Raw genomic sequence first — 25,927 nt, forward strand, 5'->3', positions numbered from 1 at the left:
CATACAGGGCGACCAAGGCTGTTTCGGTACCAAACCCAGGCCTAAAACCGGATTGAAACGGATCGAGATAATCAGTGTCATCCAAGAGCCCCTGGAGCTGGCCGGCCACCACCCGCTCCAGAACCTTGCCCAGGAACGGAACATTCGCCACAGGTCTATAGTTGTTCAAGTTATCTGGGTCCAAGGAGGGTTTCTTCAGGAGTGGTCTCACTACCGCCGCTTTTAGGCAGTCAGGGACCACTCTCTCTCGCAAAGAGGCATTGATTACCTCCTTGGCCCAGTTGGCGGTTCCGGTCCTACCAGCTTTCACCAGCCAAGAGGGGCAAGGATCCAGCACCGACGTGGTCGCCCGCACCAGTCCAAGGATCTTGTCAACAATCTCCATTCTCTTGTGCAGGAAACATGATGATGATGAGAGAGACTAACCCATGCGACTGGCCCCGCCCCACCCCACTTTCATTGCTGGTGTCCTCAGCTCATCTCTCTCTCTCTCCCTCTCTCTCTCTCTCTCTTTGTGCTAAATGTGTGTGTGTGTGAATAAAAATACAAGGTGGTACCAGTAGTGGTGGTGGTGATGCTGCAGTGCTGCTGACAAAGTAATTCAAGAGTAGTGAATAGCAAAAGGGAGGGGAATCATTAAGCAGCACATCAGTTAGCCAGAGGCAAGAGACAGACTCAAAGGTAATTATCTGCCTCACTGATATGTAAATAGGAAAAAAAACATGTGGAACACTGTGATCATATACCTAAGCATTTACATTAAAAATTATGAATTTATTTTTCACCACCAAACCCGCCCCCCCACAAACACCATGGATCAAATAACCAAAACAAAAACCCCACAGCAGACCAAATGGGTAAGTGCTAAAGCAAGCAGGAACACAAAAAGGGCAGATCAGAATTGAACAATGGCTACAAGCAGATTGGAACTAGGCAGCGAACCCCATCCCCAATAGGAAGGTCCATAGTTCAGCAGCAGAACATCTATTTTGCTTACAGAAGGCTCCAGGTTTAATACTGGCATACCCAGTTAAAATGGCTCAGGTCACAGATGATGGGGAAGAACGTTGCTTACCCTAAAGCCTTGGAGAACCACTGCCAGAATTGACAGTACTGGAATAGGCCAGTAGTATAAGGCAGTATGCCTCTGAATACCAGTAGATAAAGAACACAAGTGGGGAGAGTGTCCTGCTTGCGGGCTTCCCATAGGCTCTAGTGGGTCACTGTGAAAATGCGTCTTTGGTCTGATCTAGCTGGACTCTTCTTACATAAAGCAACTTCTTATGTGCAGCCTACAAGATTGGTGAAGCCTTCCCCAATTTTGTAGATTGCTCCATCCGTGTATTCTGCCTTGTAGTGACACCATGATACATTGCATGGCCTTCAATATTCTAGAAGTCTTCTGAACAGTCAGAGCCCACTGGATTCTGGTAATGTCATTTGTAATGTATCTAAAATCTTGACATGCTTCCAGAATAAGGTCAAGGTGAGACTTTTGGATGGAAAAAAACTGGTTCCACTGAATCTTTCAGGGAGTAGGACCTAGTGGTTCCATCCAACTCTAGAACTAGTAGCTTTCTGGTAATTGGAAAGAACTGAAGTGAAAGGAAATTTGGCTGTATTTTATAATATTATCCTCACATTATTTTTATGTATTCTTAGATTACACTTTTAGAGTATTTGTAATATGGAATTAAGTGATTTATTTGGGATCTATTGCTTCATCACATTATAAAGCAATCTGGTTGTACAATGATTAACACAGACTTCTACTTTATAAATCTTTGAACTGGAAAAAAGCCCCATCTTCCTCTTTCTCCACCCATTCTTTGTCATCAAATTTACAGCTACACTGACATCTTTTAGTTGCCTAAAACTAATTTCAATCATTTAGGAGCAAAGCTATGCTTAGCTTTGCCCAAGAATATAGGACCAGGATGTGATATAACCAAATGCACGGCTATCTGCTTAAGCAGAAACTGGAAAGCTGGAATCAGTCATAATTGCATTTACTAGGGAACAAGACCAGCGGCAAAAGTGGTAGAGCAATAGGCATAAATTTAACTTTTGTACAATTGCCTGTTTTCTACATATACTCACATCTCTCTCTCCGTCCTCCATCCAGGAAAGTAAGAGGCATTATCAAAGTTCAACTATGCATTCCAGCTAGCCAAAACACTCAAGGAGGGAAGAGAGCAGGGCTGGTGAGTATGGATGAGGGAGAAATTCAATTCAGTTTGTATTCAAAGCCAAATCTATCCAATTTGCACTTTCTGAAACAAGATGAGAACCAAAAAATTGCTCTTATCTGAATTTTGCAATGCAGTTTTACAACCAATGTTTACAAAAATGCATACATTAGAGGGAAATGTGCAAAAACTAAATATATTAGTGAAAATAACATTCAAAAGTGCTACATTAGGAGAAACTGCTTGCACAAATGTGTACATTTGTCAAAACTGCATACAAAACTGTTTTATTAGGAGAAATTCATACTGAAGATTTTCATGATTTTTTAAACAAAAATTCACAAATTGCTGCTGAAATGTGAAAAACTGAATGTAAGATGGGGAAAATTAGAAACTGAGAGAACCGAAATTGACAGAGCCTTCCATCCCTGCTGGTGAGGGGTGTAGACTGTTGCCCAGGAAGATGGGGTGTAGCTGGGGAGGAAGTGGACAGACAGAGAACTCTGGAAGGCCTGTGGCCCTTGGGCCTCAGGTTTCCCCACCCTTGACCTACATCCATAAAAGGACCATGTGTTAGCCCAGATACTGATGAAGCCCAGCTTGTGGTTAAGAATTGATTCCATCAAATTATTTGAGGGTTCTAGAAATATCTGTGAGGTGGGTTCAAGGATGGAACAAATATTGGCTTATTTATTTGGGGCCATTTCTGTAGTTTAATCTTTAATATACAAAATGTGTACTTTGTTCTATAACAGGTGACTGGACCAATAATCTTATGAGCTGACTCTCTGTTTTAAAGAACTGCAAGAACTGGTAATAATGCTGCTCTGGGTTAATTCTGGCCAAACAAAGACAAAATCTTTCTGAAATCTTTTGGTATAAATTGGAAACTTCTGTCTTATTAATCAAAATCAGTATTTGACGTCTTCTATAGTCAGCAGGCATATATAATAGCAACTTTGCCGGCATTAAGCAAGTCAGGCCAGGATCTGGATGGAAGACTGTCTGGGAGTCCCATGTACACCACATTGAGATCCATGATGGAAGAAAGATGGGATAATGAAATGAAATATATGAATGCAAACTTCTGATAGAGTAATCTTTGCATTGTTATGATTCCCTCCTTTTAGTCATCAGATTTATTTCTTCATGTTAATTTCATCATACTACTCCCTTGGTCAGTTTGTGCTTTCTTTCCAGTTTTATTCAGAGCTTGGAAGATTACTTTTAAAAAGTAATAAATTACAGTTACAGTTACATGGCCAAAAAAAGTAGTAATTACCGTTACAATTACAATTGCTCTGAAAGTAACTGATTACTTTACTTTTCCTCCAAAGTAATCACTACAATTACATTTCCGTTACTTTAAAAAAATGCCTACAAGGTGCTGGCCTTGGCTGCTGCACATCTAAGTAGCCTAAAACAACATTAAAAATAAACAATCACATACAGAGGTAGTAGAATAATTATTTTTATTCATAAGATAGCAATGGTGGTCTCTCCGCTGGTAAGGGTGGTGGGGAGGGAGGCTGAGGCCACTACTCTGATCTTTGCACATCAAACAAAGTGCAACCCCCCCACTCAGGCAGCCAGCATAATCTCTCTCACTTAACCACCTCCCAGACTCTGCCGTGCCACCAACTAAGGGACACTCACTCAAGCAAACATTTTCCCCTGAGATGCAAAAAAGTTAAAATACTGCAAATGCAACACAGTAGCCAGAGAGGGTCGTGGAGGCCACTTTGTGTGCCAAGCGCAAACACAGTATACACACACACACACACACACACACACACACACACACACAGAGTCATCTTTCACCTCCACAGTTCTTTATCTCCATTCTGCTGCTGCCTCCTTCTTCTTTATCCATGTCCTTGACCTCTGGATCCTTTTTCCCTCCACTCCATTCTTCACCACCACTATCTGTTTTTTAAATAATTGTGTATCCACTCCACCCCGTCTCACTCTTCGCCTCCTCCCTCATCGCCTGCTCCCCATCCACAGAGCATGAGAAAAGAGCGATACTGTACAGAAGCCCAGTTTGAGGTACATGATTTTCATCCACAAATCAGAGGACCAGAAAACTTCCCCTGCTCCCCCCTCCAAGTAATGCCCAAAAGTAATTCTGGAAACGTTACAATTACTCCACAAAAGTAGTAAAATTACTCCTAGTTCTATTACAATCAAAATGTAAAGGAATTACCCACTCGTTACTCAAAAAAGTAATGAATTACAAGTAATTCGTTACTTGTAACTAGTTACTTCCAAGCTCTGGTTTTATTATTATTACTGACACTGGAAAACTTAGTAAAGTTATTAAATTCTAAATCAATTGGATAGATCTGATTTTTGACTAATAATGTACTGGGATACTTGAGACTGGAAACTGGGAATGCATTATGAGCCAAGAAAGCTATTAAAGGCCTGAAGTGCCTGTGCAACATTTTACCTATTTTTGTCAAGCATCCAGAAGCTCTGCTCAAGAATTCTGTCCATACGTTCTCAGAATGCATGGAGGAATGAGCAGGGCTTCATGGGCTAGCCCCACCTTTATTGTCTCCATCCCTGCTGGTTCCCTGCCTGACCTTCATGTATTGCGTGGAAAGGTGTGAAGGGGAAATCTTCACACGTTTGGGTGAACACACTTTTTGTGAGTGGGAGCTCCACTTGAGCAAGATTCTCATGTTCCAGGTTCTGTGCATTCAGTGGAACATCTCAATAGCTCCCCCTTCCAATTTTCTTGCTCAGCGTGTGGAGGATGGGGTGGAGTTAGGAGGAGAAGGACTAGCGCATTAGGACGACTAGCACAAGCAGTCCCACTTTTCCCTCCATGCATTCAGAGAACTGATAGAGGGCCTGCTTGATCAGGGCTGAAGTTTGTCAAACTCATACTTTTCCCACAGAAGTTTGGACATTTATTTTGGGCTCACTGCTGCTTAACAATTTGATGTCACATGGCCACGTTGCATGTAATACAGTTTGCCAGGACAATAATAAGACCAAGCCCATAAGAACCTTCCCACTGCTTGACAAACTAAGTAGGTTCTGTTATTCATAATAAAATGTACTACACATCCATTAGATTTTAGATACATTGTTCATATATGCTGTGCGCATGAGGATCAAGTTCTGAATGCTGCATAGCAGGGATGGCCAACTGAGGAAGTCAGCATGGTGTGGTAGCTAAACCAGACTGCCCCACCTGGTGATCATGGAATCCAGGAGTAGAGAACCTGAGGCTCCCCAGATGCTGTTGGACCATCCCAGCATGCTAATAGTCATGGCTTATAGGAGATGTAGTCCAGCAACATCTAGAGAGCCACAGATTTCCCAGCCCTGCTGTAATGCATGAGTTAATTCTGCAACATCAATAACTTCCACACAACATTGGTAGAGATATTAAAGCTGTCATATGGATAGCAAACCACTTATCTGTCTCAGTATTTTTTTAAATTTTAGAAGCTTAAATGAAATACAGACCACTACTTGTTCAGTTTTGGGAAATAAAACTCCCAGTGACATTTTGCAATGCCAAACTGTCTTAAACTGTCTTTTCCAGCTATTTTTATTTGCCAAACAACCTACAGAAACTTGACTGGCAGAAAATCCCACCACCTGTTTCTTATGACCCTAATTAACAGCAGAAGGAAGCAATCAAAATCTTTTATTTATTCAAAATTAAATTGCTTAACTTAGAATGAAAATCTTGGCTGTACTTTATTTTATTGTTTGACCCGATGAAACACATCTGTGACCCAGTACATGACTGCTTTTGGGGGGAAATGCATTCATCTTGCTTACTGTTGTGACACTGTCTTTGTCATCTACCTATCTAAACTAAAGGTGTTAATCAAGTTTTTTTTATTACTTGCAGCATAAATATATGGAGCATTTTATTTCCTATTTAGAACTATTAAGTTGTATTTAATGTTAGTCCTGCTCAGAGTATACCCACTGAAAATTATGGACATGGTTAACTGAGGTGCATTAATCTTATTGGGTCTACTCTGAGTTTAGCTTAGGCCCTATCTGCACTATACATTTAAAGTAGTAGTATACAACTTTTAACAGTCATGGCTTCCCCCAAAGAATCCTGGAAACTGTAATTTGTTAAGTGTGCCAAGAGTTGTTAGGAGGTCCCTATCTCCCTCACAGAGCTACAGTTCCCATAGTTCCCTGGAAAGAGGGATCAATTCTTAAACCAATCTGGGAATTGTAGCTCTTTGAAGGGAACAGTGGTCTCCTAACTAACAAACTACAGTTCCCAGGATTCTTTGGGAGAAAGACATGACTGTTTACAGTAGTACAACACTACTTTAAATATATAGTACATAATGGTAAGACACAAACCACTATTTCTACTATTTATTTTGGCAACTAGGAACAAATGCAGTCCAACTAATATATTATAAACACATGAATAAAGAGGTAAATGAAATTGTTTGACTGTGAGGAGTGCAAAGCTATTCAGTTTACTTTTGCAAGCAGAATCATTCAGCATTAACTAAAAAAAAGCAGAAAATATTTGCTAAGACATTCACTTACTCTCCTGTAGTTTTTATCTACGTTAATTTTCAGTTGCTATTTTCCAACTAATTCTGACCAATTCATTTTACTAAGAAAGGCTGCAATCTGATGCATACTTTCCTGGGAATAAACCGGATTGAATTTATTGGGATTGTGCTATATGTAAAGGCGATTTATTAAGAAAATGATTCAAATATGATATAAAATGGGACCTTTAACATAATCCATCTTTCCTGTCTGTCTTTGTCTCTTGCACAGCATAGATTTTCTTGATGCAAGCAGTAGATGGCAGCATTCAGTGAATAACTGAACTCAGCAGAGAGCTAGACATAGGCTACATTTAGAATGCTAAGTGTTCCTACTAAAGCAATATTTTAAAAGTTTCATGAATGTTCAGGCACATCCTGAAACTGCTGCAAGGCAGTTCAGAAACTTCCTTTTCTATTGCTTTTCTATTGTAATGTAATGCTCATAGGTCCATACAAATATACCATGTTATGTGTGAAATGGACATGGTATGAATGAGCAATCACCATTGCAATGCAGATAGACTCTTCTCTGTAGTGGTACAACCATCCAAAAATGAGTTTATCCAGGTTTTTTAGCTATAGTGAGTTGGTTGCTGTTTCACTGGGCCTGTAAAGGGGACATTTCCAAGGTGAAATTCCCACCTCTAGTTCTTCCTCGACATTACCTGCCCGTCTCTCAGGGCTTGGTTAGGTGCATGAGTCTGAGGTGAGTCAGAAACTTGGAACCAGGAGGTCTGAGGCAAGTTAGAGGTCAGAACTGATGAGCACGGCAGGGCCAAATGACAAGCCAGGAAGCACGACTGAGGAACAAGACAAGAGTCAGAACCAAAGAGCAAAGTGGCCAAAGGACAAGTCAGGAATCAAGGACATAATCAGAGCTCAAGAAGACTTTGCTGCTCAACCAAGGCCCAGTTGAAAAAGGAAGAGCGCTGTATTCCTTTGTGCCCAGAAAGATCTATTTGTCAGCCTGGGTGGGTGGGGTGAGTCTGCATGCTTCTGGGGCAGCTACACATAGATTCCGTCCTGATACCACCTAGGGTATGCCTCTCAGGTGACGTCATCAACTCTACTTTCTTCTGGGCTCCATCACTTCCTCTTTGTCAATCATTTTCAAATGTTTACAAGTTAAAAAAAAAACCCATACAGTAAAAACCATTGAAAATACAGTAAAACCAGGGTTACAAAAAACATCTTCTTAATTGCCTGCATAAGCCTGGTGGAACAGAAAGGTGGAACCTTTAAGTATTTAAAAGTTAAAACAGAAGGTGCCTGCTGAATCTCAGTTGGCAAAGCATTCCAGAGAACTGGCCCGATTACACTGAAGGCTCATTTTCATGTTGATGTTAAATGAACCTTGCCAATTTGGGGGGAAACCAAAGCCACTCCTACAGATGATCTCAGTCACCAAGCTGGGATATAAGGGTTCAGGCGGCCCCTAAGATACCCTGGATCTAAGTTGTTCAGGGCTTTGCAAATTAATACAAGGACTTGAACTTGCCTCAGTAGCAGATGGGCAGCCAGTGCATGTTGTCAGCCATGTGCCCCCATCAGCAGTGTCCACCGCATTTTGCACCATCTGAAGTTTCTGAACCATGGCAAGGGCAGCCTCACATAGAGCGCATTGCAGTAATCTAGCCTCGAGATTATCAACCCATGGACTACAGAGGTGAGGCTATCCCTGCCCAGGAACAGCTGGAGCTGACAAACCAGACAAAGCTTCTAAAAGGCACTCCTAGCCACAGAGGACACCTGGGCCTCTAGTGACAAAGATGAATCCAGGATTACTGTTAAGCTACCATGGTAACCATGGAGCTGCTCCTTCAGAGGGAGCATGACCCCATTCAGGACAAGTAACTTGCCTTTCTCCCAGACATGGGAACCACCTATCCAAAGAGCTCCCATCTTCCCAGGATTCAAGCACAGTTAATTGCCTCTCATCCAGTCCACTACAGCATTTAGACATTGATCCACAGCATTCATGTCCTTTTCTGATTCAGATGTAATGGAGAAATAAAGCTGCATGTCATCAGCATACTGCTGACACCTTGCTCCAACCCCCCTAATGACCACTCCCAACAGCTTCATATAGATGTTAAATAGCAGTGGGGAGAGAACAGTACCCTGTGGAACCCCATAGCACAAGTGCCAGGAGACCAAGGAACACTCACCCAGTGCTAATCTCTGGACGTAGCCCTGAAAGTAAGAGCAGAACCACCGTAATACGGTGCCTCCGATACCCATCCAACTGAGTCAGTCCAGGTCCATGGTCAATGATATCAAATATCACTAAGAGATTGAGCAGAAGTAGCAGGGTTGCACTCCCCATTTCTCTCCTGATATAGGTCATCCAACACAGGGCGACCAAGGCTCATTCTGTTCAGAAACTGGGTCTGAATTTTTATGGATCTAGAAAATCAGTCTCATCCAGGAATACCTGCAGTTGCTCTACTACCAACCTTCTCCACCACCTTTGCCAAGATATATAAAACATCTATCTTTTTTTTGGTCCAGTGCTCCCTTTATTTTTCTAAATGGTAATTGGTATGACATGGATACATAATGAGTTCCTGGAGTTAACAGCAATTTTAATGTTTGTGTGAACTGAACCAAACTGACATTGATATTTTTCCAGAGATTGGTTTATCAGACGTCCCACGTATACAGCACACACAGTGCCATCCTAAGAGAAGGAAGATGAAACACAATTACAAATGTGTCAAGAAATGTAATGGCAAATCTAGTACTGGTCCCAAAAGATTACTATGGCTGACTAGACTGAATTTCTGCAACAGAGAGGAAGGAACACAGGAGGCTGCCTTTAGTCTATCATGCTTAGCATTATCGACTCTGACTAGCAATAGCTCTCCAGGGTTTGAGAGGAGTTTTTTCCTACGCCCTCCGTGGAAATGAGATTGAACCTGGGAACTTTTGCACCCACGGCATCTTCTTCATCACTAAGTCTAGCTCTGCTGCAGACCCTCAAGTGTATAGAAGTAAACCCAGTGGTAGATGCTGTGTTTTGCTTCATATGAATGATCATAGATGCATGTGTGTCCACAGCAGACAATCTTGTCCAAAGTTTGGAGTTTTTGTGATGGGCAAGATTTTTGAGGTTAATCTCATGGGTGTTTGGGGGGTGGCTAATTAATTCCTTTTTTTAAAAAAAATGTGTGTATGCAGACTTGCTTTTATAAATTCCTTAAGCTATGAAAATTCATTGCTGATTTTATTGTCATTAATATTTGTAGTGTTTTAATATATATTTTTGCAAGCCTCCACATAAGCCTTTCTAAAAGGTAGAGATAGACATTGATAAAATAACTTATTTTCATTATAAAAGCCACTGAACATTTGTCACCCAAACTGTTGGCATTATATATGCTACCAAGTCCAATTCAAGGTGTTAATATTATTTACAAAAGCCCTACACAACCTGGAACTCAATTATCTGAAAGACTACTACTCCCTGTATGTCTACTCATGGATTAAAATCTGCAGAAGAGGCCTTTCTTGTGGTCCTGCCACCAGGGGAAGCCTGCAGTGTGATGATACGCAATAGAGCCTTTTCTCTAGTAGCACCTGAGCTGTGAAATTCCCTTCCCCTTGAGATATGGCTGGTTCTGACATTATTTGGGTTTTTTGGCACCTACCTCAATGCACACCTCTTTGCCAGGGTTTTGTGGGGAGTTGATCAGATGTTTTGATTGTATATTAGTGATTGTTTGCTGCTATTTTATTGTATTGCTGTTGTGTGTATTTCATTTGATGTTTTAATTGTTGACAGTTGTTTTATTGTTTCACCTTTTAGCACAAAATCCACAGAATATGTTTGGAGCAAAACAACAACAACAACAGCCTAATATGGAAAAAATGGAAAAGATGGCCTTGGTTAATGCAAAAATAGTCAATAATGTATATATTCAAATCATGTATGTATCATATATACATTTTTTAAGCTTTCCTCGCAATGGGTAGCATCTAGCCAAAAACCTGCATGTGTGCGTGCATGCGCACGCACGCACGCACTCAAATACAGAAGTCAGGCTCTGGGAAGTTACATTGATTCCAGTGGCCGAGATGTAATTGTGAACTATAATTCCTCCCACTGAAATTAATTCAGCTTCACAGTGCTTAACTGAGGTTGGGTTGTGTCTATTATCTTTAACAGATAACAACATAATGGTGCAAAGACACATTGCTTTGTTAGGCAAGTTAGTTTCATTTGCCATAAAGTACTTTTATAAAAATTGGATTTTTCTGATGTAATTTTTATTTATTTATTTGATCTATTTATACTGTTTTTCAGCCAAAATTGATTCCCTAAGCAGCTTACAGTAAAAAGCTATACAAAAGGACAATATCATAAAGGAGATATTTTATATGGGGAAAGCAGTCTGTTTTGGCCCATCACAGTTGGTGATGTATCCCAAGTTCTAAGACTCTTCAGAGGAAGAGAGCAAAAGGAGCTACAAATGGGCTCAGGGGCTGGCTCATACTAAAAGATGCCTTGTCAGCCCGCATGACCAGTCCTTCTGTTGATCGGCAGTGTCCTTGGCAGGTAGTGACACAGTAAACATATCTGCTTCCAAAAAATAAACAGAATCAATCAATCCTCTTATTCTTTTGAAGTCTCTAAAACCTTGTCCTCAATGACCATTGTATGGTGGGTGCAGTGGCTCTTGTGCCTTTCCAGATAATGCCTGTCCAGTATATGCTGTTTTATAGAGGATCAACATGCAAGTATATCTGGTTGACCAATATGAGAATAGGATGTTGAACAAGATGGGCCATTGGCCTGATCTAGCAGGCACTTCTTATGTTCTTATCTTGTCCTCAGTGGCCATGGTATGGTGGCTGCAGTTAGTTTTGTTTCTTTCCAGGTGATCACTTTAGTGCAGTATGTGCTTCTGTAGAGAAACAAAAAATAGAAGGTAGAATGAAGGATTTTTTTAAAAAAAAAACACCCACCAATAGCTGAGTGCAGGTTCTGCAGTATACAATTAATTTTCTCAAGGAAATTATAAAACTTTCTTTTTCCGTTCCATGCCCTCAGACCATTCAGAATGCTTCCCCGCCACACCACCTCACAACTGGAGAATGACAGATTTCTCAAACCTCACACCCATGATGGCAAGAATTATAGGCTTGCAGTGGCTTGTAGAAGGGAAAAACAAACCACCCGAGCAGACAGCTTCCTTGAAGAGCACCTCCAGTGCTCACACTGGCGGGAATTGGAGTTGGCAGGGATGCAAATTAGCAAGCAAAGCGGGAGGATGGGTGGTTGGCGAATGGAGTGATATCAGTACATAGTTACACATGCCATTTTTTTGTGGCAGTGTCGTAAGTAGAGTAGTCCACATAACAGAAATCCAGACAGCTTCCCTTTCAGTGTTGTCATTGTTGTTGCTTGGTTGGTAGTTTGCATGAACAGTGTTTGCCATTATGGAGGATCTCTTTCCACAATTCACAGATATTATGCAATTTGCAGAAAGCCACCATACTTAATACGTTCTATTCCACAACCAACAATCTAGGCTATCTTTCACCAGCTTGGTGCCCTCCCATAAAGTTGTAGTCCAAAACATCTGGAGAGCATCAGGTTAGTGCACCAGGTTAGTAAAAGCTGGGATAGATCATCCTCTCTCTCTCTCTGTAACTATTCATGTATGCATTCACCAACATATCTGCAGTTGCTGAGACAGTTATTAAAACATTCAATACTCTCGCAAAATACTGGAAACAAAATCCAATACCAACAATTGTTGAATGCCAGACAGATCAAGCATGTCTGAATAAGCTATTATGACAAAACGTACCAGCTATAAAGAGTAAAAGAAGGTAAATAAAAACATAGAGTAGTATTCAATGCTAGTCTTATGCAGAGTAGACCCACTGAAGTTAATAGACATGACAGTTTCATTTATTTCAGTGGGTCTTTTCTGAGTAGGACTTAGCTGGATACAACCCATGGGGTGAATCCAACTAATTTAGGATAGGTCCACTGAAATGAATATACTTAAGCCAGTCATGTACAGTGGGTCTACTCTGAGAAGGACAGATGTTGGATATAACCCATAGATTTGTACAGAACTGGAAAATATTTATTGATTTTTGGCATAACACTCCACACTCTAAAGGAGATAGTGGTGTTTATTCGATATGCTATAGCATTAATAATAATATTCATATTTGTGAAATGAAAATGTATTAATATAAGTAACATTTATTGAGTGGAAGTTATGATTTATTATTACAATTTGTTTTAAAGTACAAAATATTATTAATTAAACAATAAAAGACACTGTAGTCTCCTGTCCAGGTGACCTCTAAAATTTTCATATGCCAGGAGTAGCCAGCATCTGCAGTCATAAACTAGGGAATTTAAACACCTTCCATGTTAATGATGTGGTCACGCACAACACAAACACTGCTGTCTATTACTTATGTGTGAAGTAAAATGGAGCAAGATTCAAGTGTCATGTGATTTACCAGTCTATTCAAGAAAAATATCAATGAAACCTATGGAAAATCACTCAGTTACTTTTACAGGCATGCTAGTTTTGTCCATTGCTGCAATGCATTCTAAAAAATACATCACTTACCTGTAGGATAAAGACACATATCTAATGAAATTTTATGCAGAGTGGAACTACTGAATTGAAATAAGTCAAGTACGTCCACTAATTTCACTGGATCAGCTCAGGGTATGACTAATGCTGGATACAATCTATCTTCATTAAACATGGCTATGCAATGAAGTTGTTCCATTAGTGCAAGGACTTCTGCTTGCGCAACAAAACTTCCTCTTCCTCTTGTCCCCCATGTGCCCACATGCCACACAGCCTGCTCCAGAGGGCAGGGGAAACATCCAGGACAGATTGGGAGGCATGCAGGGAGAGGAGAGAAATCCAACTGTGGAGGCAGAAGTCCTTGCACTAACGGGAAGACTTGGTTGGACACATACAACCCAATGTGATTAAACCCACATATTCATGTAATTGTATACTTGTACAAACATGCATGTTTATTTGGTCAAACATATATATTATCCATGCTCTCATATTACTTATGTGTAGTTGTACATGCATGCATATATGAGGCATCAAATCAAATTACACACCATCCATCACCCCTATATTATAAAGCGTACAAGGCAAATATTGGAACAAAAATGTGACTGACCTCTTACAGTATCCACAACTGTCATGATGTGCTTGAAAAAGCAACCTCTCTACTGCTTGGCAGGCCTTGATGAAGACTTCTCCAACTGTGGCTCATCCCACACCAAAAATAACATCATGACATCAGCAGTAGGTTGGTATCACTTTCTGGGAGCTTCCAGATACGTATATTTTCTTTACTGAAATGATGTCCCACATCACCATGTTTTGCTTAAGCAGTTCTGGCTGGAGTATGTCATCAACATCCTCCTAGTCTTGTGAAAGTGCTTCGTCCTCATTTCACCAGTGAAGTGTGATCTAAGTCTCCTTGCTAGCAGTGGAGCCCATAATACATGCTTCATTGAAAATGTATTTATAGCAGATCCAGTTTCTGCTCAAGGTTGCAGCTTTGCCTTTGGACTTGATGGTGACATTTTATTTCCCATACGTGACACTGAAGGAGATCCTTTATTCTTCTCTTGTGATGACTATAAAGGGGATGGTCATGAATGTTCATAAACTGGCAAACAATATTTCACACTGAGCACATGAGCCACAGTAGGAGAACAGTATTAATTTTCATAGTCCAGAAGTGTGATGCAGTGGCTAACCACAAAGAATAATGGAAGAATGTATGGACAAGTATATAGATTCTGCAGGAATGTTTGGTAAAGACATAAATTTCCAAAAGACTGAATCACCACCATCAAGCCTGAGAGGAATGTCAAGTACAGCATGACACACCTCTCAAATAAATGAGGATGCATAGTGAAAGACACCTCTTTGAGGTGAAAAATGCCTGCTGCTCTAGTGTTTGACTTGCTGGGGTGATTGGTCGATGATGCACATTGAATGTAATATTGCAATAGAAGCAGGAAGTACATGTTTTATCATTAGACTCTAGCCTCCATATCAGCTTTTCCAACAATACCCACCAGTTTGTACATACATTTGCAAAAAGACCACAAAGAGATTTTAAAATTGTGTACAGTAGACCAGGATGGGCAACAAAAAGCCTGCAGGCTGCTTTAGGTTCAAGATAATTTTCCCCCACCCCACTCTTTGTATGTTGAAAAATAAAGTCGAAGATATAGGCAAGAATAAGGAAGAATGGTGCATGTTGATACAACAAGATCACTAATTAAGAAGAAAAGGGAACAGGAAACTCACTTATTATATTCCTTAGTTAGTATAACATGGGTGGGATTGTGGGACAGTTAGTGTAAAACAGCTTGAGGAGAAGCTGTCTAACTATTGAGAGAATCTGAGTAAGATTTTTTCCCCTGGAAATGTTCTTCCCCCCCTTTCCCCTCAAAATGCAACGTCTGACTGCATGAATTAGGGCAAAAGCCTCAGCAACCAGCTATGGATCTTGAGCCTCACATTGGCCTCCTATGGCAGGAACTCAGGGCCAATATAGCCTTCTGTATTCTGCCCCAATGGAAGTCTTCCAAATGGTTATTGTTATATTGAAAGGCTTCCCACCCCAAGTTTATGCCTCAGTTGCCATTTGAAAACTGGCATTGTGGTCTCTAATCCAGAGGGAAATCATAATCAACTTACTAAAGATCCTAAATTTCCTAAAGATAAATTCAGGTAGGAATGGGCTGGTCAACCAAAGCTATGAATTATTTTAAGAATGCTGATCTAGAAATGGGCAAATGCTACCAACATACAGACCTGAGAAGGTTGCAATACACAATTGTAATTATATCCTTTGAATACAGACAGCTTCTATCACTTCCATTGCCAGTACTGTCTTCACTTGTCCATTCCCACCCCCCACCCCCGCTGTACCAATCTCAGCCAATTTCCATTGCAAACTCAAAGACAAGGATTCTGTAGTGTGGCTGGAGGAGTGCTGCTTGTTGTTACCCCCTAAATACTAAGTTACAAGATATAAAACCATGAATTGACTGTCACTTAGACTATTTACATCTTGCTGGATGCCATAGACAGTCATAGTAGTTACTCCCAGATGTGGGTGACATCAGTTTCTCCAGAAGACAGTGACATCTGGCATACTCAACTCCTTCCCCTTTTTCCTTGTTATCTTAATTTTCTTAATTCTTCTCATGCTTACTGGGGGAAAGGACTGCTGACTGTTGTGTTTTCAGACTGATTTACATTCCTCTGTGGCTTACAATTGCCAAATGTATAGTTAAAAGTTTAGAAATCAGCATCTGTGACAGAGGCTCGTCAATAAAAACCTGAACTGATGAAATCAACAACATACAGATGACCCCAAAAGCACATTCCAAGCTAAACAGCCATGTAATGGTGAGCATCTTTCAAAGCTACAGTAAAATACCTTTTAGTTTGCTGATATAGGTGAAATGGAACACATCAGAATTAAATTCATATAGAAATGAGCTATCACAGAGTGAATACTTTCATTTTTATCACCTCAGCCACAAAGACATCAATTCATTTGCTCTGCTATGATTATCATCTGATGTACATGCATGTGTGAACAGATCAACAAGAATGATCTACTGAACAATGCAGAGAAGACCAAACAAATGTTCTTAAACACACCCACACTGCCTCTATACAATGGAAACAGATATTTGGACTGTTAGTTGGGATATCTTGTCAAGTTATCAGCCTACCCAAGGAAACGATGGGATGCTCTGACACACAGTACTCCCCCCATCAGCCCCTTCACTGGAGAAAGGGCTGCCCTTGAAAACCGTTTGGTAACTGCCAGGCCCTCCCTTAGCATGTGCGGGGCCCAGGGCAAAAGCATAGTTGGGGGCCTGCCACATTTACTCTGGGTCACCATCTTGTTCTTGGCCAAGTTGCCGTAGGTGCGCAGGCACGAGTCCCGGAACTGCCGGCCCAGCTCACTGTTTCTGGAGTGGCTACCACTCACTGACCACAGCAGGAGCAGCGGCAGTGGCTTCGGCATGGCGGGCAGGCAAGCGAGCCCCTGTCCCGGGCAGAGAGAAAGAGAGCGAGTGAGCGCTGTGCCCTGCCTGGCATGGCGAAGGCGAGCAGGCAGGAAGGGAGGAGCCAGCTGGTGAGCAGATTGCCAAGCACAGGGGCCCCCCAAAGCATGGGGCACGGGGCAACTGCCCCACTTCCCGGTGCCCAGGGGCAGCTCTGGTAACTGCAACAAGTGTAAAATGCTGCTGCTAGGATACTGACTGGAATGAGGCAATTCTCTATTGGCATTCTCCTGACTTGGATAAAATAAGACTTCCACACAGTTGATCTGCTTAATTTACCCGGCAGCCACTGATGGACAAACAAATTGTGATGGATCCTTTCCTGCCCCATTATTGTTCTTCTGCATGATCTGAATTGTCTGGCTCAGCTTATTTTTGCTTGGTGTTGAATAAGACATGCCAGATTAGTGGATTCAATAGTATTAAAAAGAAATTCCAACTGAGAAGCAGAAATTAGATCATTTGGAACCAGTGTTTTTGGCTGGTGGGATTCTAACTTGCAGAAGAGTTTTGGCCCAAATGCTGAAGTATTCTAGCGATGGGCTGAACAACAGAATTTGATTCTAAAAAAGTGTGGGTAGGCTCGGACTTTCCATTCAGAAATTTACAGATACTTTCATCTCCATTCCTCATTCTTGGTTCTGTCAGCAAATGACATCTTAGGACATCATCTGAAGGTATATGATGAAGAAATCATGATGAAGTTAAATATGGGTCTGGCAGCGTCTGGTTGGGAGACCATCTGGGAACTCCGTGTATGGTTATGTTCAGATAGAAGATCCATACGGGAAGAAAGAAGAATGAATGAATGAATTATAGAACCCAGTGAGCTGTGGCAGCTCTGGAGCTTCCCTTTTGATATGCAGAAGAATCGCAGCAGTCTACCCAAACTTGGTGTGACCTATGACATCCTTCTGGGCTTACAGTAGAACTATCCAGATTCTGTAAATCCAGATTCTGTTCAGTTTGGTTCTGCTATAGGAGAACCACACATTTTTGGTCAAATTCCACCAGAGTATAATCTGGAACAGTTGTAACTCTGAAAACACTTCTGACTGAAAACCTTAATAAATACAGATGAGACAACTTGATTAGGGGTTTGGCTTTGACTATCCAACAAACAGAACTGTTCTTACTCATTTCACCCAGAACATACAATTTATAGTCTTAACTGGATGTCAACTATGCAGGATGCCTTAGCCCATTACTGCTCCTCAGATTAAAAAAAAAGCATTTTATTCATGAATCTTGGCTGATTTCAGACTCCATACAAAATCTAACAAAAATGAGCAGGTATATAATACAGATTGGCCAGTGAGGTGTACTCAGCTATACGTGCAGAGAATGCTCTTGCAGTAATCTTATTCCAAACTTTCAATTTAAAAACCACCCTGACAGGCAATAAAACTCTTGGTAGAGAGGTAAAATAACACTGAGCCCCCAATGCAGCTTATAGTTAAATATTTTTTATATTTTCCAGGCACAGGATTTAACTCAACAATCCACTGGATCAATTATTCCCATCATTTTTAATTGTGGAAATTACTCAGATGCTAATCCCAAGAACCCATATCTATAACAAATGCATTCAAATATAGTCCTGCTTAATCATCAGAGATCCTTATAGCTAAAAAAATAGTTTAACAATGCAGGAAATTGTATTTTAGAATTGTAAACTCAAGAAATAGTCACAGGGAGCATCCACTAGCATTTGATTTCAGACGGGGGGGGGGCTTCTTCACCTCCACCACATATTTTGCTGTGGTTTGTGTATCCCACACGGACACCCCACTGGCATACAAAGCATAAAAGCCACCTTGTTCTCTACTCAGTTCTACATTATATCATTCCACATCCCATATACTCCAGAGCTGTCCAAGTGAAGTCAACTGAGGCAGGCAGTTTTGACAATGTTGGGAAATTCTTCCAATGGATTTAAACAGAAACCAGACCATTTGAAACCAATGTTCTTTGACTGAACAAAGAGGCTGGTCACATCCAACCCTATTCAATAGTTTTGGATAGGTGTTACAAGGCATATATGCACACCACCAATTTCTTTCACAGGAGGAGAAAGTTGAAGTTACTATCCTTGTGCACTATTCCTCCTGATATTATATTGCTATTCTTTTACAATTTACATATGCAAAGAACAGTAGAAGAACTATTCACAAATATCTGGCCCCAGACCAGCTGCATGCTACTTGAGATCTCCCATCATATTTGATCTCCTAAAACAGAATGCCATGGCCCTCCAGATATTGCTGGACTACAGTTTCCATTATCCCTGATCATTGGCGGCTGGGGCTAATGGAGTCCAACAGCATCTGGAAGGCCACAGGTTTCCCATTCCAGTCCTGAAAGCAGCTCTCTCTGTGTGTGATTTGGACTGGGGCTGTGGTATATGGTGAAGTTGACCTATTGCCCTTGCACCAGTTCCCCAATTCAAATCTCCCCTTGCTCCCCAAAGAGCTATAAAGCAGAGGGAAAACATACAGGCACAATATAGGCATCCCACATTACACACATGTGAAATGGCAAACTAAACCTTTTACTCATCAGAACATCTAGAGAGCAGGACAGCCCCTGAGAGGACCTGTTAGCAGGGCCACTTTCTCTGTTTGCAGATCTCATGTTCTGGCCTTCTCTGATCAAATACTGGAAGAGGGCATCTCATGAAACTGAGTCCTGCTTAAATGAGAAATTGACTTTCCCATTCCCATCCCCAAAAGCGGAGCACTAAATTTGGTGCTAAGAGCATCTGCTTTCCCCAGGAGCATTCCTGGAGCATAACCCAAAAAGAGCAAATGCAAACACACCCTGTAAGATATTGCCTGCAGACCACATTCCATAAAAAGTAGAGCTTTGCTGATTTTTCTAATCCCTACTCTCCCAATATAAAATGCAATGTTACATATCAGAATGATTTTTAAACTCACCCCAGCCTTTGGTTTAGCTCCAGAACCAGCCATTGGCATGGAAAATGCTCGGTCAGCACCATAGGGAGGTGGAAGAGGTTGAGAGGGTGGTGCGTTTGTTTGCTGGTGACTCAGTATAGCAATGTCCACTCCACTGTCAGGATGTAATCCCAAATCCTTATTTTAAAAAAGAAGTACAAATCTCTTTAGAGGATGTGTACTGCATATTCTTTAAATGACTATAATGCTTAAGCTACAAGGAAAAACATTAAGGCATATTTTGTTTTTGTTTTTAAAGTTTACAACATGTTCCTTGTCTTTCTCCTATACACCCTTGTAAATAATACTGATATCTAATTACTACTATTCTCTAACTCTGTAAAATACCATCAAGATCAAAGCTGCAATGTCTATAAATATATATATCTTTGTTTACAAGTCAGGAGTTTCAGAAGTCTGGCATGTTTTCTCATTGTATTTCCTGTGTGTCCCTACTTTTTGTCTTTGGAAGCATCTGACACCTCTAGCACCACGTGGAACTTTTTATGCAGCTGGAGTGACATCATCATTTGGAACCTTGTGCAAGTGAAGCTGCCTGTGATTTTTTAAAATCACAATGCCCATGTCTAGGGATGGGCGAATCTGTCAATTTTGGTTTCACTCAGATTTTCATTTTTCTACTCTTAAGTTCAGTTCTGCATTTTTCCACATTGGTGTGGGAATTTTTTTAAAAAACAATTCCTCATGAAAATTCAGCAGCATTTTGGTGTGGATTTCTTCTAATACTAAAATTGCATCTGTATGCAATTTTGCATACAGAGGAAAATACACACATTTTTGTGAAGCAAAATATTCCTAAGTATTGTTATAAAATGCATTTTGGGGGTGCTATTTTCACTAATATATGCATTTTATGCACACTTTACCCTAGTATGTGCATTCTTCTAAAATTACTTGATTGGAGAACTGCACTGCAAAATTCAGAGAAGTGCACATTTCAAAGACTGTTTCAGTCCACATATTCAGAAAGTGCAAATTAGATATGTTTACTTATAAATGTGAATTGAATCAAATTTCTTCCTCATCCTTCTCCATGTCTCACTGTTTTAAGCTCTTTGTAACATTTGCAGCATGGTTGGGGAATTGTGCAGCCCTCCAGATTTTGTTGGACTTGAACTTCCATTACCCTCAGACAGTATGGCCAATGGTCAGGGATGGTGGGAGCTGTAGTCCAACAACATCTGGAAGGTCCCTGATTTAAAGGAAGGGCCACAATTCAGCACACAGTTGTACTTAATTAAGTCCTGTTGAAAATAACAGAGCATAAAGCACATAAAACTGTGTACTAGATTCTAGCCTAATGATATAAAATGAATACAGAAATTTTAACATTTCTATATGTGCATGTATATGTATGTTTAAGATTGCCATCTTTTCTACTGGCTCTGCTCCTGAAGTAGGATGGATTACAGTGGCAATATTTATAGATCATGAGCCACCATTATATAATTGAATGGTTTTCAAATACCCTTTCCACATCAAGTGGCCTGCCCAGCCCTGTAGCTAGCTTTCCTGATTATGTGGAACAAACACATTTCTAGGTGGGGCATTTGTGGGCGAGGCATATAGTGCCAGCCAATCTCTCCCCAACTTGTGGAGAGAACGTGAGGGTCATGCCAAGGGAAGGGAAAGGCATTGGCCTTCCCCATCACTCCTCCTCCATCCAGAGTGTGTGTGAATGAGGTTTAATCTGTTGAATTGTCTCACCCTTTTTTGAGATAACCTCAGAAAAACCAGATTCATAAGTTTGACTTTGTCTATAGCTACAGTCCCCTTTCACTTGTGGTCTGTCCCTGTGTTCTGATTCTTCGTGAACTGAACTACTGTGCTAAAGACAGTGGGCTCCTGAGCTTGGCTGTGATGCTACACTAGGTATCTCAGTGTTAGATTCTGCTTGGAAAACAAACGTGTCCATTTTACAAGTTTAGGGAAGGGCAGAGAGAAAATAAATACTATAGGGTGTGTTTGTTGACTCCTCCTTGAGAGTACCCTCTTCTAGCAACTGGACACTAACTGTAGAAAGAAATTGGATATTTTTTTTACTGGCTACTGGGTTGATTTTTCTGCCCAGAAAACATGAAAAGGCTTCATGGGGAGCTGCACATATTGGGAAAATCAGAAGTTAGGCCTGAGTTACAGCCTAGGTGGCCAGCCAGCCAGCTAGCTAACTGTGCTGTACACAGTAATATGTCTACTCCTCTAGGGCTGTTTTCATCCTTTGCCATCAAGCAATTAAGAAGAAGAAGAAAATAGCATGTATGATTGGGAATACAGTGAGTGCTTTAAAAGTAAAGGATAGCCATTTTTTCAGATAGCTTTCCCTTTATTTCATCCTTTAACAATAAGCACCCAATACTGCTCTACTTATTATAATAACTGCAGAATAAACAAACTCTTACTTCTTACTGTTGGCAAACAAACATGCTTTTTATTGCTGGCTGGATAGATAGCACAACTGAAACTGAAACTGAAAAGCAGAGCAAAGGAAAGACCAAGGGGTGGAGTCTAACTCTAGCCTATAATATAAAGTTCAAATATTTAATTCTTCAAGGGTCAGGTTACTATACAGGCTGTGTGTTTTTTCAGGATGACATAAGTAATTATAGGGTGATTGTGACCATGAAAAATCCTCCCTTATTCAGGGAAAATATGGAGTGAGGCTTTTGTTGTGCACTTGCTCTACCTGATTAACTGGATTTTTCAGACGGTCCTATTGTTGCTCCTGTTCTTAAAGCAAGCTGTCACTCTTTAAATGGAGCTTGTCATTGTTTGTCATGTCACAAATTAAAAAGACAATTTCCAAAAACTCCTAGGGGGGTGAAGCACAGCTCTGGGGGGGGTGGCACCCCCATTTGCCCCACCTCCCACCCTGGCCAGAGACCTGGGTCTGCCTAGGGACCTCTGTATGTTGAAACAACTTCACCATGCAGCACAATGACTAGGCTGTTGAGCCTCATCTGTTGCCCAGACTATAGTCTATAACATACCAAATACTCTCCTATGAGCACACATTAACAGGAAGAACAGTAGATCTAGGCAAGATGTTTTTCAGCAAAATTTGTCTACCACTACTGCTATTCTCATTAAGGAACCTCAAATAAGTCTGAGGTATGGTCTATATATGTAACAGAATGAGGTGGAAGAATGGACTATGACCTTTTAGACTACAAATGGGGATACTGCGTTTCTTCCCCCCTTTTTTACTGTTTCCCCCCTTTTTAAAAAAGTGACCAAAAAACTAGTACATGAGGAGGACAAGTTTTAGCCCACCCCATTCGCTACATACAGTAAGTTTTCTGTCTTTGGAATCATTTAAAAATCTGATTTTCCACCTGTCCTCTTGGCTCTACCACCTATTTCCTATCTCATTCCACTGTATCTACAGGCCAAGCCTCCATCATTAATCTAGGGAGGTGGTATGACAATAATAAGATCTGCTAACATTGAAATAGCAATGGTTTAGCACATCTCATAGATTCAGTTTACACATCCCATTGCTGTGATTTTGTTTTTGAAAAGCTTTCTTATTGCAAGGATCAGCAAAACAAAGCAAAGAGTAAAAATAACTTAAAGTGCAGTTCTATACACATCTACTCAGAAGTCCCATTGAATTCAATGAGGCTTACTCTTCATTAAGCGGGTATAGGATTTAGTGTATTAAGACTACAGATGGGGGAGAAATTCAATTTAGTCCACATTTAAAAGTAAATCTATGAAATTTCCACTTTCAGAAATTTGTCTGAATTTTGCAATGCAGTCCTCCAACTAACCAGTCTGTACAAATATGCATATATTAGGGGAAAGTGCGCATAAACATGAATATGTTAATGAAAATGATGAACAAACATGCATTATATTAATATAATTTTATTAGAAATTGCTTACAAAAATGTGTACATTAGTTAAAACTACATATAAAATATGTTTATTAGGAGAAATGTGTACTAAAATGCTGATGAATTTTCACGACGATTTGTTTTTTAAAAAATCATCATCATCATTTTATTTTTATGCATTAATTGCTTCAGAAATGTGAACTGAATTTAAAATTGGAAACGTGAGAAACTAAGAGAACCGAAACTGACAGATCCTTTCATCCCTAATAAAGACACAACTCTGAAATAAATGGGAGTTGTGCAAGAATATGGATTTTGCCCTTAAAAGCACTTTTTAATTGAACCTGAATCACGTGTGTGTGTATTCCACTATTGGCAAAATATTGATTTGCCTCATCCTTTCCCATATCACGAAACACAATCCCATTGGAGAAAATGCTCATCTAAAAAAAACAATGCTTTGCTGCTTTGATATTGTTTTAACAGAGGCAGCATTTGTAAGCAACCCATAGATACCTCATTGCCTGAGGTGCTGGATCTTACTGAAATATGGGCCATAAAAATGTGATATAAGCAACATTACAACACTTTCTCTTGCAAATTCAGCACCTGTTGCATCAGACCATTGTGCTGGTAGGACTCTTAACTTCAGTCTGATACACACACACACGCGAGAAATTATTTTTATACATGAGAAATTACATGCGCTGAACAGAAGAGCCAGAGAGAGAGAGAGAGAAAGAGAGAAGGAAGAAGCAGAGGTAAATATGCATCTGGAATAAAAGAAGAGTAAACAAACCAGCTCACAGATATGTGCCTCCGTGGGTGTGACAGCGTGGTGGAAGGCGAGGATGCTGAACCAAGAGCGTTCTCAATATCCTGATCTAGCTGGTCTAGTTTCAGAATGAGCAGTACCATGGAGTCCAGTCGTGAATGATTCTCTCTGACTTCCTGGGGATTAGAACATGCAAGTACAGAATATGAAAGGGCATTGCTGGGAAAGAATAAAAAACTCTCTGTTCCCTAATTTAACAAAAAAAGCATTGAATAATAGGCAGCAAAAACACATTTTTTGGGGTGGGAAGGAGAGAAAGAACCACAGCACACTGTTTTCTCTCATCAATGGGTTGTTCACGGCGAAGGATCAACATACTGACCAAGAAACATTTTATATGCATTTTAAATGTATTTCTGTGTGAGAACTGTGTAAATAAAAAAAGCATTGTTTTAAGTGCTGTTGGACAGAAATAAATGGGAATGAGTTTATTTCTCAATGTTGCTGTGCTCTTGTTGATAAGGCTGCTTTTGCATCTCTAGCTGGGACCCGATAGGGTCATGGCAGGAATGAGGGAGTTGGCATCACTGGGCAGCTACCAGGGCCCACAACCCAACAGGGGGACCATTTCCAATCCCTAGAGCCTTGTTTTGCTGCCTTATCACCTGTCCTCTCTTGAGTGATAGCAGGAGGAAGGAGAGGGAGCAGTAACCTCCTCATGCCTTGCTGTCTGTCTGTCTGTCTCTCTCTCTGGGAAGTGATGGTGATTGGTCCCAAAGAGAGCACCAAGCAAAAACAGTGAAGATGAGGAGGCAGGCTCACTTGGGGAGAGGACACACTGTGACCATTTCCCCCAAGGTTTCCCCTCCCTCTGCTAAAGCCTGGAACAGAACATGGATAGACCTACACTGCTTTCCCACTCCACAGCCTCAAGTGTTTTGCTACAAAGTGCAGAGATCAAGAGGTTCCTGCGTTCTCCTGACACAGAAGGCAGTGGTTGTGGGGGACACTGTATGAGGTGGTCATGTGCCCTACTTCACAGAAGACACTTATCTATTTGAAAGGATGTCAGACAACAGTCCTGTTTGAAGCAGGAATGGTCCTACCATTAGGTAGAGTAAGACAGCCACCTCAGACAATAGTGTTATGGAAAGACAGCATATTGTTATTTTTTTTAATTAGTACATAGTTATTAGTTAGTTATCCTGCTTGTTATGATGATTGTATTTTTACTGCTGAGTAGGGGTGCTTGTGTGATTTTTTCTTTGCCTCAAGTGCCAAATTACTTTGCACCTTGATTTGGGGCAGGAGCACCATTTGCTGCTCTGCCTCAGGAAGCAAAATGTCTTGGGCTGACCCTAGTTTGAAGTTCTGTTTTGAAAATCTGTCCTGTCGACATCCACTTTAAATACAAAGAACTAACAGAAGGCAAAGCAGGGTGAGATGGGACCTATTAGCAGTCTACACCTGGACAGCACA

At 40.7% G+C, this 25,927-nt stretch overlaps 1 protein-coding gene across 7 annotated transcripts in view; it reads right to left on the minus strand.

Moving 5' to 3' along the window:
• Positions 1–25,927, minus strand: part of DLC1 (DLC1 Rho GTPase activating protein) — a 357,215-nt gene that overhangs the window by 257,762 nt on the left and 73,526 nt on the right. For 6 of the 7 annotated variants that reach the window (XR_009757974.1, XM_061585377.1, XM_061585378.1 and 3 more), the window contains 2 exons: positions 24,481–24,624; positions 19,799–19,954 (listed from right to left, as the gene is read on the minus strand). Coding sequence is in view for 6 of the 7 variants with exons in the window: in XM_061585377.1 (XP_061441361.1) it covers positions 19,799–19,954; positions 24,481–24,624 (300 nt within the window). In the remaining variant the exon portion in view is untranslated. The remainder of the gene's footprint in view (positions 1–19,798; positions 19,955–24,480; positions 24,625–25,927) is intronic. The other variant, XM_061585380.1, reaches the window with a different exon arrangement.

This window comes from Rhineura floridana, chromosome 9 (genome assembly GCF_030035675.1).
Source record: "Rhineura floridana isolate rRhiFlo1 chromosome 9, rRhiFlo1.hap2, whole genome shotgun sequence".
NCBI lineage: Eukaryota > Metazoa > Chordata > Lepidosauria > Squamata > Rhineuridae > Rhineura > Rhineura floridana.